This window comes from Diplodia corticola (assembly GCF_001883845.1).
Source record: "Diplodia corticola strain CBS 112549 chromosome Unknown scaffold12, whole genome shotgun sequence".
Lineage (NCBI taxonomy): Eukaryota > Fungi > Ascomycota > Dothideomycetes > Botryosphaeriales > Botryosphaeriaceae > Diplodia > Diplodia corticola.
In genome coordinates this window covers 404539-420058 of record NW_017971491.1, presented here as the reverse complement: position 1 = coordinate 420058, position 15520 = coordinate 404539, and the positions used below count along the sequence as shown (strand labels likewise).

The 15520-nt window shown below is 58.6% G+C and overlaps 4 protein-coding genes across 4 annotated transcripts; 3 read left to right on the top strand and 1 right to left on the bottom strand.

Annotated features, from left to right (window-relative positions):
* Positions 1-1940: 1940 nt before the first annotated feature.
* Positions 1941-5229, top strand: BKCO1_12000138 (arrestin-like protein; the record flags this gene model as incomplete). Its single annotated transcript, XM_020270631.1, has 6 exons — positions 1941-3180; positions 3231-3349; positions 3504-3690; positions 3739-3793; positions 3843-3885; positions 3940-5229. 6 exons carry the CDS (start codon positions 1941-1943, stop codon positions 5227-5229), a joined length of 2934 nt encoding a protein of 977 aa, XP_020132592.1.
* Positions 5230-6255: 1026 nt separating this feature from the next.
* Positions 6256-7592, bottom strand: BKCO1_12000137 (mandelate racemase muconate lactonizing enzyme family protein; the record flags this gene model as incomplete). Its single annotated transcript, XM_020270630.1, has 4 exons — positions 6256-6575; positions 6637-6729; positions 6802-7326; positions 7379-7592. 4 exons carry the CDS (start codon positions 7590-7592, stop codon positions 6256-6258), a joined length of 1152 nt encoding a protein of 383 aa, XP_020132585.1.
* A 361-nt stretch (positions 7593-7953) lies between these two features.
* On the top strand, positions 7954-9177 carry BKCO1_12000136 (ser thr protein phosphatase family protein; the record flags this gene model as incomplete). Its single annotated transcript, XM_020270629.1, has 2 exons — positions 7954-8149; positions 8198-9177. The coding sequence occupies 2 exons, from the start codon at positions 7954-7956 to the stop codon at positions 9175-9177; spliced, it is 1176 nt and encodes a 391-aa protein (XP_020132586.1).
* Positions 9178-10898: 1721 nt separating this feature from the next.
* Positions 10899-13028, top strand: BKCO1_12000135 (uncharacterized protein; the record flags this gene model as incomplete). The annotated part of the gene is made up of 1 exon (XM_020270628.1): positions 10899-13028. The coding sequence occupies one exon, from the start codon at positions 10899-10901 to the stop codon at positions 13026-13028; it is 2130 nt and encodes a 709-aa protein (XP_020132584.1).
* Between the last annotated feature and the right edge of the window lie 2492 nt (positions 13029-15520).

Genomic DNA, 15520 nt, shown 5'->3' with positions numbered 1-15520 from the left:
CCGCCCGCCCGCCCGCCCGTCGCGCTGCTCTGCTCTGCCCTCTGCCCTGCTCTGCTCCCAGCGAACACCCGGCCGCTGACGTCTTCCGTCCCGCCTGCTGCGAACGCGCGTTGCGGCGCGAGTCGGCTGCACCCCACACTCTCGGCGGCGGGTGACCTCTGGCGATGGCTCGGGCGAGGCAGGCGGGTCTGTGTTGGCCGCCCGTGACGCCAGCGAACGCCTGCTGCCCATCCCTGACCTCTGGCCCGTCTCTCTGCGCACGTTTTGCATCAGCCTGCTGGTGGCTCGAGTTCGTGTGTTGGGTCACCTGCTCTCGGCTGCACCCCGCCCAGCCCGAGAGTCTTCAGCATCGTCCGCTGGTGGTGATGGAGCGGGCATAGCCTGGCGTGATGTACCTGGGCGCCATGCCAATTCCAGCCCGCCTGCTCTCCATCCTTCCGCTTCATCGCCAGCGTTGCCGCACCACTGCTCCCCCTAATGTCTGGGACGCAGAGCCGGTCGGTCTGGAGGACGTGGCGGCCGGTATTGGCCCTATTGGGTGCGCGTGATGGGAGGGAATGATGCTCTCATGCTGCTCGCAATTCCACAAGTCTGCGGGATTCGGTCTCCGACACCACTGGACGTCTGACTGTGCCGCCTTCGTTTCTTGGGGACGGAGGGCCTGAACCGCATTCTGCAGCTCTACTTGCATCTCCGCGGTTCTTGTTCTTGCCCACCACTCACGCCAAGGCGAGCATCAACAGCACGCATTGTGCACATCAATGACAGCATATCGCCGTTCCGCAGATCTACTGATACCGTCACAGACGTCCGATCATCATAGCATTGCGTACACTGCCATCCCCTGCATAGCGCGTCGTTTCGAGACGTCGAATGCTCCTGCTGTTTGATGTATGCGTGGCACTCATTGGACCGGAAGCCATGACCTTATCCACCAATCACCGTAGATTGAAGTAGAGGCGCGCACGCACCCACCTATCAAGAGGCAGTTGATTCACTTGTCTGGACCAAGACAGCGTCCTGGATACGCCGACAATAAGCGTGAGTTGAAGGTAAACTGCAAGCTATCTTGTGGTCTGGCTAGACTGTCCACTCAAGCCCAGGAGCAGAGGGCCAATTGTGTTGAGAGACTCAGCCATGGAATATGCCATAATTCGGGAAGCGAGCAGGATCCGCGGCACGTGAAAATCCAGGGACCTGGAAAGCGTTTGGGTACCATTCAGGACGCCAATTTGCAGACTGAGTAACATGGGGGTGTACCGTACCGGCATTGGTTTCTGAAACTACCGTTACGTGCTTTGACATAGATTCTGGAGCGATTGCGGTGGCTCGATGGTAGCCGGCACCACGATTATGCCGCATCGGGAAACCGGTCCATTTTGCGCAGCCCAATTTTGATACACATACTTTCCTCTTTTCGCTACACAGGTAATGCGCAGGATGATTTGAAGTCCACGCAAGCTCTCAACGGTGCGCGCTGCAAGGCGGCACCAACAGGAAGAAATCAATGGAATCTTCTCAGGTCGAGAACATAAGCATTTCTTGGCAGGCTTGTCTTCCTGGTGTGGAAGGAAAGTGCGCGGCTTGTCGTGGCTGCTGCATGGACAAGCCGGCGCACTGAAGGGCAAGAACGAACAGCTCGGATCTCCCGTCCGATCGATCCATCCAGCCCCGCGGATTGACACTCGGCTTCACATCATTCACCTCACCGATCGACACAAGTTTGTGGGCCAGAACTATGCAGTATACCACTTAAGCGTGTCGCGGGTTCCTCCATGCACCCAGTAACCAGCTTCCCAGATCCGCGCCTCTCCACGTCTAACAACGCCGCCAGTTGAGATCGCATCCTGTCGTTCCGGGCGTCGACTTTGCCACGGCTGGCTCACCCACAGGCAGGCTTCATGGTACCTCACTTGACTTAGCTGGGCTGGTGCCGCGAGATGCTGAGGCCTTCAGAATCAGCTCACCCGCCTCCCGAAAAGGGTCCTCCGCCTGCACTTATCCGTCCTCAGCGCTCGTTGTCAGCAATCCCGAAAAGCACACTCCACGCACGTACTCGATCGGTGCAGAAGCAGCTGGTACCTGGCCCGAGGAAGCCTGCTCCTCAAATGAGCCAGGCACCTGCATGGTCGACGTCCGGGGCACCGCCGTGGTCAACTTTGACCCGTCCGCTCTCCGATATCCGCGAACTCACTGAGCCTAGCCTGCTTGAGTTGACGAACCGCAAAGCTCTACAATCAGAGTCTACCGAGTGTCGCGTCGCCCGCAAGTGTTCTCTAACAAGGAAAGGATCTTTGCTATCGAGAAAAGGCTCTCATTCTCGGCGGCCGTCCCTTAAAAGGGCTACTTCGCCTGCAGAAAGCCAGCATTCAAATCACCGCCGCGGCCGTCCATCGCCGTTCCAGACTCCAGGCAGCGACCGTTCTAGTGTCTACAGTATACCTATTGCAAACATACCGCCCAGATCCTCGTCGCGTACTCGCAAGAACCGAGCAAACACCATGGCTTGTGGCCCCTCGCTGCCTCCGCCTGCTCCACGGGGCCTCGGCTTCACAATACCTAACCGAGGGCTCTCAAGATCGCCGGTGCGTGAAGTGGCTGCGCGCTTGGATCCAGTCTCTTCGGACGTCGTGCAGCGAATCCCTTCCAGGACGTTCACCAGGGACCCTTCTGATGAAGTCGTTGAGTTCCCAACCCACCGTCATCCTCGTATATCAGTGGACATCCAACTTGCAGCACCATTGTTTGTGGGCGGTGGCAGCCTCGAGGGCAATGTTCGCATCATTGTTGAGGATGCAGAGCGTCAACGCCACAAGCGAGCTCTAGCAATTGCAAGAATTTCCGTGGACCTTCTGGGAGTGGAAGAGATGTGGAATGGCAAGAGGGATATCTTCATGGACCTGGCAACGGAATTGGTCGACTCGGATAACCCACCGCCCGAGAATATGGTGGACTCGGTGAAGCAGGTCTCCCCGCTTGATCCATTTTGGCTTCTGCATCCCTCCACCACAACGATGCCGTTCAGTATCAGCCTGCCGTTGGATGTTGGGCCGCCACCATTCCAGTCAAAGCTTGCTCGTATCCGCTACGTACTATCCTGTACCCTTCTCGTACGGGATAAAGGCGTCCAGTATTTGGTTCGTAATTCACAGGGGGTTTCGCTCCTTTCTGTCTACGATCGTAAGCTTCCAAGAACCTACAGACTGGAGCCGGTACTGAAAGCAGAACAGCGGAAAAGGCTCTCATGTCCCTCCCAAGCCCACTAACAGCTTCGGACGAGTACACGCGTCCGAGGGAAGGCGCCGTCGAGGTCATACGGGTCACAGCCGGACTTCACCGACAAGTCTGGGTAAGCGGAACGTGCATATTTGTTGACGTGCATATTGCAAACAATAGCCGGAAAACAATCAAAAGGCTTGAGCTGCAGTTGGAAAGGGATATATTGTGTTACAAACATGTGAGTCTCGTTGCTCGGCCGGCCTTTTCATTGCTGAAGTCGAAAGACTGCAGCCTCGACGTTGGAGAAGTCAGCCGGCCAGGCCCGGATCTTTGACAACAATGAACGCACAGTGTTTGCGAAAACTTCTATTAAGCAGGGCATGCACGGCTGGTCTGGAGTTGCACCCCATACAACTGTCACTAGAACATGCGATCTCGAGCTTCCTCGCGGACATGCAACTGTGAAATGTGGTAGGGCTCCCTTAGTCTTCCATGGGACCCAATGCTGACCAGATGCAGGCAGGTTCTTTGAAGTCCGCTACTTCCTCAACATCATAGTGAGCAGCACCCACAGGTACGCCTCTCACTCATCCCGGGAAAATTCAATCTCTGACATGTTGCAGCAAACTCGTTACTGTTCAGCTGCCTATTGTCCTGATACATATGGTATGTTTCGCTTGTGATTCAGTCAAGCATTCACCACGTCTAATTACTGGCCAGAACTCGCTTGATGTTGTTCCAAATTCTGTAGCTCAAGTAGCCGCTGCTATCGAAGAAAAACGAGGAAATTCTACAGGACGCCGGGCTCGTGCCTTGTCCCGACGACCGTCGAGATCCGTTCAAGGCTGCGCGTTTGCAGCACCTCGCATACAATCCCTTGAACGCATGCGTGCAGAAGCAGAGGACCTTCGTGAGATCGGCAATATATTGGAACGCTCACCACGCAAATACAAGCCAGCAACGAAACTCACTACTACGGTCCATGCAGATGGCAGCACTTCCGTTAAGAAAGAACACGTAATCAGACGGATTCAAAGCGCCACCCCGAAGCTCACGAACAGACGCATAGGCCATAAACTGAGCACCGATACCATCGGCTTGAACAGCGCCGTCGGGCTAGGGTACGGCTACCACAGCAGCAACAACTTGGCTGGTGCTTGCTCTAGCACTAGCGACTACGACAGTGACGACCAACTTGCCAGCGCGCCGATACGGCATCGCAGAGTTGCCTCTAGCCCGGGCCTCGAAACTCCATCGAACGGCAACCGTTTGGGTCGCTTCATGGAAATCGGTAGCGTTGAAAGCCTAAAGGACCGCCTCCGCCACATGCGCACCCGCTCCAACGAGACTACCCACAGCCAGCGCTCTTCAACCGCCACTCACGGCCTTGTGACCCACCACCACCACCATCCTCTCGGACCCAAGCAATCCGTGAGCCTCCACGCACACCCCGGCTCCGCTCGCTCCCATTCGCGCACCGGTAGCAACACCAACTCGTCGGCTGGCCCGCCACTGCCACCACACTACCCACCACCGCTGGCACCTCCCCTTCCATCCAGGTCCTCGAGCCAGCACGCTCGCCAGCCACTGGGGTTTCGCGAAGCGGAGGTCAGTATGCCCAAAGAAGACATCGTAGACCTAGGCACGGGCGGCTCAGGCGGCGGGTACCCCGGCGCCCCCGGTGGCGGCGCCGGCGCCAGTACTTCATCGACAGCATTCTTCGGAGGCGTGGGATCGTCGGGTGCGGCGAGCTTCAAGGCTAGACTGGATGCTGCGAGGGACAGACAATGGCGGTTCCAGGGCACCGGCGGCGGCGGCGGCCACGGCGGCCATCATAACAGTCATCATCACGCTGGGGCCAGAACACAGCAAGGTGGTGTGACTGGCCATCATGGTAGGAAGTGGAGGGACTTGCCAGAGAGGGGGTTGGAATGGATCATGGGTGATCGAGAAGAGAGAGAGAAGGAAAAAGAGAAAGAAAGGAGGAGGGCCATGGATAATTGGATATGAGGGCAAGTACAGAGCTCTCCTGTATAGGTGTGTACACGATGGTGTCGGGTGACGACTTGGGACGCAAGGATCGTCATTGAGTTTTTTCTTTTTTTTTTCGGTTTCTGCTCGATACCATTGAAAGCGTCGGGACGGTTGACGGCGTTGGTCTGGCGGCGACGTAGCGTTCTGATCGGGGTGCAGCTTCGGAGCTTTACTCTGTTTTCTTCTCTTCTTTTTCTTTCTTGGTATACAATCGAAATAGCATTGAGCTAATCATACAGTATATTCAAATGAGTAGGAGGACTGCCCCTGGGGCTCTGCATCTGTATGGGAATTAGGATTGTTTGTGCTTCGACGTAGCCGGTGACTACAAAGGTAGATTATTCTTCTTTCATTCTCCAGTGAAGGACATAAGTCCAGATGGATTGGCTATCAATGTTTGTACTGTTTCTTCCCCTATTTGCTCCTCAGCTTTTCCCAACCGCGACGGAGGTGGTAATGCAGCGGCGGTGGCGCGAAGCAAAATTTTTTTTCCCTCGATTATTCGTAATGCTGACGGTACATCACATCCGTCTACTCCCTACCCGCGATGCAGGTGAGATGCAAAGGCGGTTAATGCACCCTGCCATCGCCACCAAGGTTCAGCTCACTCGCCACAACGCCACATCCGGTCTCGCCACAGTGAGATCTGCGCCTCGTCGCTGACGAACGCTTGGGGGACGCAAGCTGAGTACATGACGTAAGCGGGACGCGTCGGGTCTCTTGGTTTTCGTTTTCATCAATATTCCACGCTCTCGAGGCTCTTAATCTGATACTAAGATACGTCATACTGCATATCTGTATGCATACCTACTGCAATGTAATCTATTTTCAAGGGCAATGTTGCTCCTGAAATTGTGGGCCTTCAAGTGCGCTGTCAAGGACGTATGTAACCATCATCTAAATCGGATGTTGCCCTTGGTTGCGGCGAAGTGAATGATGATTCCAGCGAGGTTAAATGTGAATTCGGTCAGATCTGGTATCTATATAGCCGCAACCATCAACTTACCACTCTCGGATGCTTCCATCGGGGCCGTAGAACTCGCCGTTCGGCCACGGCGTCGACGTCTGGGCAACCTTGCGAACGAGCTCTTCGTTGACCTCGATTCCCAGCCCGGGGCCGGTCAGGGCGTCGACGAAGCCGTCCTTGACGGCGAAAACGCTGGCGTCGGCGACGTAGCTGTGGATGTCGAAGTCGCCGGCTTCGGTGTTGTAGTGGATGCCCTGCGACATCTCCTGGATCACGTGGTTGGGGGTGCTGATTCCGATTTGCAGGCAGGCGGCCAGGGCGATGGGGCCCAGAGGGCAGTGCGGCGCTATCGCGACTGTTACACAGAACCAGTGAGCCGGGTTCGGGGCGGTCAAGGAAGCCAAGCTGCTGCTTACCATCGTACGCCTCGGCCATGGAGGCGATCTTCCTGATCTCGGAGATGCCGCCGCAATGGGAAACATCGGGTTGCAGTATGTCGACGGATGCATCTGGAACTCGAGCCTCAGCCTCTCTCTCTCCTTCTCCCTCTCCCTCTCGGGTCCGGGGCCGACACTACTCACCTTGGAGGAAACGCTTGACGTCCCACCGGTTGAACAGCCGCTCCCCGAGGGCGATTGGACAGGTCGTCAACTCCGAGATTTGCTTGATGCCTTCGGGATGCTCTGATAGGAGGGGTTCCTCGATGAAGAGCGGGTGGTGCGGCTCGAGGGCCTTGGCGAGCTGTTTCGCCATGGGCTTATGCACGCGGCCGTGGAAGTCCATGGCGGCGTCCATGCCGAGCGCCTTGACCGTCTTGAGCCGCTCGACGGCCGACTCGAGGACGCGGGGCGAGTCGAGCCAGTTCATGTCCTCGGTGGCGTTCATCTTGACGGCCTTGAACCCCTGGGCCTTGCGCGCCTTGGCCGCCCCCTCGACGTCGGTGGGCCGGTTGCCGCCGATCCAGGCGTAGACCGAGACCTTGTTGCGCACCTTGCCGCCGAGGAGCTGGTGGATCGGCTGGCCCAGTCGGCGGCCCTTCAGGTCCCAGAGAGCAATGTCGATGCCGGACAGAGCGCTCATGAAGACGGGTCCGCCGCGGTAGAAGCCTGGTGCGGTCTTGTCAGCTGGCGCCCTCGAAGCTGGTGGCTGGGAACGGACCGAGACGCCATATCAACTGCCAGATGTGCTCAATGTCATCGGCATCGAGCCCGAGGATGCGTGTCTTGAACTCGTTCAGCGTGCCCTCGATGGCTTCCGTGTGGCCCTCCAGCGTTGCCTCCCCCCAGCCAAAGTTGCCCGCATCATCGGTGATCTTGACGAACAGCCACCGGGGCACGACGCGGAAATACTCTAGGTTCTGGATGGGAGCCATGGTCGGTGGTTTGGACGCTCAATGGCAGCGCGGCGGTCATAAAGACTCTGAAGCTGGCCGGAAAGCCGCAGCTCGAGCCGCATCAGGTCACCGACGCCCGGCTTCGGTGCCAGAACCCGCGACTGAACTCCACGGCACCCCCGGATAAGTTTCCGTGACGGGCACGCGTTGGGGACCACGGTTGCGGGGAAAAGTGGGCGTGGGCGTGGGCGCGGGCGCGGGCGCAGTCCGGCCTCTGCGGCTCGAGAGCCGACGCTGTTGCCTTCAGTTGCCGACGTCTACTCGAGAAGCCGCGCCTGCAGCCTTCGCACCATCTATCCATACCGCCTGAGCAGAGGAGCCGCGCGCGCACTCGCTGGGCATGACTTCCGCGCCCGGCCTTCGCAGGACGCGTTTTGTCTGCATCTCTGACACGCACAACCAGACGCCCAAGCTGCCCAAGGGGGACGTGCTCATCCATGCAGGCGATCTCACTAATCAAGGCAGCATCTCAGAGCTTCGCAAGACCGTCACATGGCTGGAGAAGGCCGACTTCGAGGCCAAGATCGTGGTGGCTGGTAAGCCTCTCGCTGCGGTGCCCGCACGACATCAACTAAACCGTGCAGGAAACCACGACGTTACCTTGGACGAGCCGTTTTACCATCAGCACGGCGCATCCTTCCACAATCAGCTTCCCCAGGATTCTGGTGCATGCATCCAGCTTCTGAAATCATCCGCAACCATCACCTACCTGCAGCACGAAGCCCGCACCATACAATTGACCGACCCTGCCGGCCCATGTACCCGTTTCAATGTGTTCGGCAGCCCGTACTCGCCGGAATGTGGCTTGTGGGGCTTCCAGTACAATCGTCGAGACGGACACAGGGTGTGGGACGCGATTCCGTTGGACACTGATGTGCTGATCACCCATGCTCCCCCGCAATTCAATTGTGACACAAACTCCAAGGGCCTTGCAGACGGCTGTGGAGCTTTGCGAGAGGCTCTTATGCGCATCCGGCCCTCTCTGCATGTGTGCGGCCATCGGCATGAAGGCAGAGGATCTGAGCGCATCCGCTGGAAGATCGACGTGCCAATGGCAGCCGTCATGGAAGAGCGGACGGACATCTGGACAGACCCGGGGACAGGCAACAACAAGCAGTCGCTTGTGGACCTCAGCGTGAGGGGAGGCAGCCCAATAGACAATGACTTGGACCACACCAGCACCGTCGTGTCCAACAGCGTGTCGTTCACGCCCGCGACAGTTCATCAGACAGCCTCGTCACAGCCTGATGTCATGCCGCCTGCTTTTCACCGCGAGAGCGTTTGCAGACCGTTCCAGCCTCCGTCGGCCGCCCGGCCGGCTGCGATTGCGACAGATCAAACGCCAGGCGACGAACAGCTCATCTCTCGCTTGGGCGGCCGGCGGGCAGCGGCGCTTTGCGGCAGGCTGGGCAGACGGGAGACGTGCATCGTGAACGCCGCCGTCATGGCGAAGAGCTACTACGGAAACAGCGGTCCGAAGCGCTTCAACAAGCCGATCGTTGTCGACCTTGATTTACCCGCCTGGCCGGTCGAGGCTCAGGTTGCACCAGCCCCGCGAGTATGATGTACCGTGAGTTCATCACCGGCCACGACGGGCACAGCTCCAAGCGGCTTCCCGAGGCTTGCGCTCACGGCCACCAGCAATCATGGCAGCACACGTAAGGAATGGGTCCTCGCAGTCACACGTACCCGCTTGCGGCTAGGCCGTACGGGACGCTGTCTTATCGATTGGTCCCGAATGCGTGCCCCGCAGCAGTAGCGGCTTTGCCCAGTCGGTCCAGCTCAGCAGGACAATCCCTGCTGGGCGGACAGGGTCATGGGGGCCGGAGCACGGAACGGAACGAGGAGCGCGGGTTGGCTGAGGCATTTGAGGGCAGGCCGCGGGTGCTGGACAGGGCGATCAGTAGGGGATCTTGCCCAGATCCGCCTGGACGGGCACACGGGGTGGTGGAGCGACGGCGGATTGGCAGCCCGGCTGCAGTGCGCAATCCTGCAGCCCCACGGCTTGGGGCGCCGACGGGACCTGAATGGCGAGGTAGGCGCTGGCGGGTTGCCTGTCACACCACGTTGTTCCCCGCCGGGGGGGGGGGGCCCAGCAGGGTCCGTTGATCGAATAAATGTGGTACATTATTATGATTCCAGAAGGACCGGCGTCGCGCGTGCGACTTGGTGGATGAGACCGAGGGCGCAGCGAAGGCCGCGGGCGGCAGGCCCGGCTGCGTGGCGGGCTGCGAGCTGCCATTGGCCGGCTGCCCTGCTAACCGCCGCGACACCCGCGGCCTGGCGGGCAAGCGACGGTGATTTGGCGGCTTCGCGGTCACGATGGGCCAGGCGGGCTGGGGGCAGGGCGGCGGGCGCGGGCGCGGGCGTGGGCATGGGCGTGGGCGTGGGCGCAGCGAGTGAGGACGCTGTGTGCATGATCGGACGCAGCGCACGAGGATCTCGCACGCCGCAGAGGCCAATGACGCTCCGGTACTTGCAGGCGGGCCTGTTGCAGGGCGTTGCAGGCTGTGGCAGGCTGTTGCTGAGCATCAATAAGCACGCCAGCCGCCCGTGGCCGCATGGTTTTTGCGCACCCGCAGTGCCACCCGCCGCCGCCGTGCCTTCCATCTGTGCCTTCGATGACCGGCCGCTCTTTCCCCGCCACGCGCCGCCGCTCCTGCTCTCTTATTATTATTATCGTGCTGGCTGGACCGCCGCGTGCCTGCAGCCTTTAGCCCTGCTAGTGTGGAACGCCATCGTCGCGGTTGACGTAGCTGAGCACGCACCTCACCGCTTCGATCCTGCATTCCGCCCAAGCCTCGTTCCTGCTGGCCGCTGCTGCTCGCAATCGCTGCTCGCAATCGCGGCCACGGCCTCGCCGTCACTCCCTCGCGCCCGCCCTAAGCAACACGCCTGCGCCCGCTTCCCAGTCCGCCACGTCCTACCTATTTTCCACCGCATCCGACTCGCGCGCCCTGATTTGCCTCAGCCGCGGATCTCGTGGGGCGACAATCGGCGGGCGAGACCCAGGGGCAGTTCTGGGCACTGGTCTCTCCACGATCTCCTTACAAGCCGGGGCCCGCGCCCTCACCACTGACCACACCCGTCAACGCCCGCATATCGACGCTGGGTCGTCATCCGCTCCCGAGCTCACCTAATGCTCCATTCGCAAGAAATATCCCATCCTTTGCTTTAGCCGCTGCGGTTTTCTGCAATCTCTCCAGCACCACCGCACAAGCCCCCTGCAGCCAATCTGGCGACCAATAGCCCGCCCACCGTCACTCTGCACCACCACTGTCGAGTATGGGCTCACCATTACCACCCGATCCCTATGCCGCCCTCGGCCTCTCCAAAGATGCCGACTCCACCGCCATCAAGACGGCCTACCGCAAGCTGGTCCTGAAGACACATCCAGACAAGTTCCCCGACCCGACGCAGAAGGCCGAGAAGAGCGCCGAGTTCCACAAGATCCAGCAAGCCTACGAAATCCTCGGTGACGACGACAAGCGGGAACGCTACAATGCCCAAGTTCGCCTCGCCGAGCTTCGGAAGGAGGCCATGGAGAGGCAGCACGCACGAGGCGCTGCCAAGGCCGAGACGAGTCGCCCTTCTCCCGCTGCCAACTACGATGTCAGAACGCCATCCGGCTCGACCGCCTACCCGCCCCGCGGCCCCTCGTCGAGAGCCTACGAGGAGCCGAGACCGCGCGAGTACTATGATGAGGAGGACCGCTACGACGAGCCCCGCCCTAAGCCACGGAGTGCGAAGCACTCGTATGGCTATACCACCCGCGGCCGGGAAGAGACGTCGTCGTCGCGTCGTACTAGTTTCGTCAACGTCTTCGTGCCCACCAGCAGTAGAGGTGACCGGGCCAAGACCCGGGATCAGACGAAGAGGAGGGATCGTGAGGAGAAGAAGTTCGTACCCGTCTACAATGACAGCGATTCGGACGAGCGCTATCGCCAAGAGGAAAGGCGGAAAAGAGAGTTTCGGCGCCAGGCAGAGGAAGAGGAGGACCGGAAAGAGCGTGAAAAGGAGGCGTTTAGAAGAAAGGCCGAGGCTGCCGCGGCTGCCGCTCGACGGGAGGAGGAACAGAGAGAACGGGAACGCGCTACTCGTGGCCGAGAAAGCTCTCGTAGGCCATCAAGTCGTCGGCCTGACGTCGACAGAGGTTATGAAAAGTACCTGGATCAAGGCGCGGCGGCCAAAGAGTACATTTCAAAACATCGCGCTACGTCTGTTCCGGCGGAGGAGCCGCCTGTCCGCTCTTCGGCGAGCCGATCGACCAAGTATGCTCAGGTCCGGCCGAAGGAGAAGAGTTCGTCCAAGCGATCGGCTTCTAGAGAACCGTGGATACTTTCAGGCTTCAGACACGGACAAGGCAGTCGGGACAAGTCGCGAAAGCCGGCGAGAGCCGCCGAAGCGGAGTACGATGAGGATTCGAGAAGACCTACACTTGAAAAGGCCGAATCTTCGCCGGCAGCCATGAAACAGGCGATGCGCGCTGCTGAGGTTCAGCGATCCGCAACCATTGACTCGTACGACAGCCGCAGGGACAGAGAAGAGACTCAAGCACCGCCCAAGATGCGCCGGGCTGAGACAATGCCAGCCCAGAAGGCCTCGCGCCAGGAGGAGAAGTCTAAGGCCAACACATCAAAGCCGCTGCGTACTGAGGTGCACAGGCACAACATGAACGATTCTGGTTACTCATCGCCCAGCACCCCTTCCATCTCAGACAAGGAGAAAGAAAAGGAAAGCAGGAATGTGCCTACAGCCCGAACGACGACGACTAGAACCGCATACCGGTACGGCGCTGAAGGCGGTGTCGCAATGACCACAGACGACGACTTCTACAACACCGTCACTGTTGAGCCGACAAGCAGTAGCGAGCGCATTCCTCGCCAACCCGTCAGTCGCTCTCCAATCCGGGAACGGCACCCCGACCGCGACAGCGACGACAGCGGCCGCGAGAGAATGCCGAGCGCGCGCACCATGCAGGCGGAGAAGACAGCTCGCTACACGTATCCCATGGACTCGGAGGCGCGCCGGCCGCACATGGCACGCGCATCGACAAATCAAGTCCCATCCGGTCGATCGCCCAAGAAAGATCCCTACGAGCGCGGTCGCACTTACGTCGTCTCTCCCGATCATGTGCGTGGACAATCGCATGACGATCGCGGCTACGACCGAGCCTATTTTGGCGAGATCCCGAAGCATGCTGGAACGCCGTTGCGCCGCGAAGAAATGCCCACGGGTCGTCCGCCGCTGAGGCGTAACGACAGCTACACGCCGCCAGACGTCCAGTACAGCCGTAAATTTTCCGAGGCAGATGTTCGATATGCTCCGAGGGGTCGGGAGAGGAGTGCTTATGCCTTTGAGGATGTACAATTGCCCCGGCCTCCCATGGGCGCTCGTGGTCAGACAGTCATGTAACGGTCTTTTATCGCTGCAAGAATAGAGAAGAAGGAGTAGTAAGTGAAGGGGGGTCGTTTGATCTTAGAAGAGCTGGCTTTCTCTGGCTGCTCTGGCTGAATTTCTTGATGCTCACGGGCTCGATTTCGATTATATCGACACGTTTAATGCTCGGCGCATCTTTTCTTCAGGTAAACACTACACGGATAAATACTGGCGGGTTCGGACGTTTATCAGGCGAAATGCATGGGGTAAGGGGGATGTTCAGCTGGGAAGTCGTACTTTCTGGTCTTTTTCCTGGTGTCATTTTTTTTTCCCCACTCATATGTTAGGGCGGCTGTCTCTCACGAACAGTTCAAACGGCCTGTACAACGAAACGCATGAAATTTCGAGCAAACGGCGGCAAAGGGAGTACTGGGTGCAATTGGCGGCTACGCATGCGTACGCGCATCGTATCATTTTTCCAATCTTTCGCTTTTGCGACTGTCATTTCTCGGTCACAGGCTTGTTCTTTACGAATCTCCAAGCCATTATTTTTTTTGCGCACTCGTTCTCCGTCATATCTCAGGAGAATCAAGGTCTTATTGATGAGCCACGATCTGATGCGGAAACCTTTCCTTCCTCTGCTCTCGGTCCATACATACAAAGAGAGATCCTTACATATGCTATGATCCTCGGCTGCACGGTACCTCTCCATCAATGAAAGCAGGGCTCGGGCTTTTCTGTTGTGCAAGAAGTCTATTTTTTCCACTTTTCTTCTTTGACCACTGCGGGGGTTTCACCTACTTCGTTTTCGGTATGCTTGACTCCTTGTTGCAAAGTGCACTATTCCCCCACCCCCAAGTTTCTCCCCTCGCTAGGGCGCGCAAAGAATCTGTTTGTACGTTCGTTCAAGTCCAAAATGCAAAAGTTGGATTGCAGTGTCCATCCGGCAGTACGATTATATTCTTTAGGCGTACTTCTTTCCTCATGTTCCCACTCTGCCGCGGGTTGGAAAGGAGGAGGCTGCGCAGACCAAGCGCAATGGTTCACGAGCAAGGCAAAATTGAGCTACGATACTGTCTCTCTCTCTCTCTCTCTCTCTCTCCACCCCCGTCCCTTCCCGCTTCTTCCAAGGCTGAGCACTGTCGAGTATCCTAGGTGACTTGCCAGCCTTGTGGGGGGGAGGGGGGGCGGGAGGAAGGCCCAGACCGGGCAAAATGTGCACGAACGATTTCTAGGCTGTGATTACTCCTTTCGCCGCCGCCATGGTTTGGTTGCATCGCATCGCATTGCAGCAGCCTCCTTCCTTTCCGGCGGCCTCTTAGCGACGTCTGTGTCGCCGCCGCCCCCCCCCTCACTTCCTTCTACCTACCGGTCAAGGGAGATGTGGGTGTGCGTCTGTGTGGAAGTAGATCAGGGCAGTGGCGGTAGCGGTAGCAAGCAGGGCGACCATTGCAGAAATGACCCGGCTCCACGACTTGCATTTCATACGCATGTGCGCATTGTCATCGCTGACGCGAGGGGACAGGGGGGGAGTGAGGAGGAAGTAAGTGGGTGGTTGGTTGCCTAGATGCAAAAGCACACAGGTAAGGCTGTGGGAGCCGCAGCGGGGCAGAAGGGATAAATCGGTAGGCGAAGGTGGTGAAGGAGGACGGACGATGGACGGCGGTGGGCCAGTAAGACTTCATCCCGACAGCCCGGCCTGACTGATGATGGTGTGCGGGCGGCGCTTAAGCGGCGGACTCTAGTCTCCTCTCTCTCTCTCTCTCTCTCTTTTTGCTTTTTCTTCTTGCGCATTTGGGCATGATGGTAAGCACATGCAAGAACGCCCCGGATGTTGTTGCTTGACATTGGGTTTTATTTTTTATTTTTTTAGTGCTGAGGGACCGGAAGTGGCGCTGTAGGGTGACACAAGACATGCGCTCCGCAAGGCGCGGTAGGAACGCCCCGTGTTTGTGAGTGAGTGAGTGTGTGTGTTTCCCGGCCTCGGGTGGCATAGGGCTTGCGGTTGGTGGTGCGGCCCCCCCCTCCTCCCCCACCTCGCACATACACTGTTTCGTGCAGAAGAAATACGCCTCTCCCGGCGCGACAGAGGGCGGGACGGTAAGCACCGACACATGCTCGTTCGTCTGAAGGGCGGGAGGAGTGAAGCGTCCAATAGGTTGCAGTCGTAGGATGGGGCGGGGGGGCTTATTTTCGACGCTGTGGGTGGGGGGGCGTGTCACACGCATGCGCGATATGGGTGAGAAAGGAGGGTGGATGAGTGGCTTTTTGCGGGAATATATGCGTGTGTGGGTTGCGCAACGCGCATGTGTGAGATGTTTTTTTGCTTGTTTCACGGGAAAGGAGCGGCAGCCCGCATGGAGAATCGGTCACGCGATTTGGGTGGCTTTCGGTCGGTTTCCAATCGTTGGCCCTCGCGATAACCGTCTGGACGGGTGCGTGCATGATAAGGCGGGGGCCGCTTGGACAATGAAGCAAGGAGGGGGGCGGAAAGGCTAGTCATCTTCTCTGTTCTTGTGCGAGCCGAG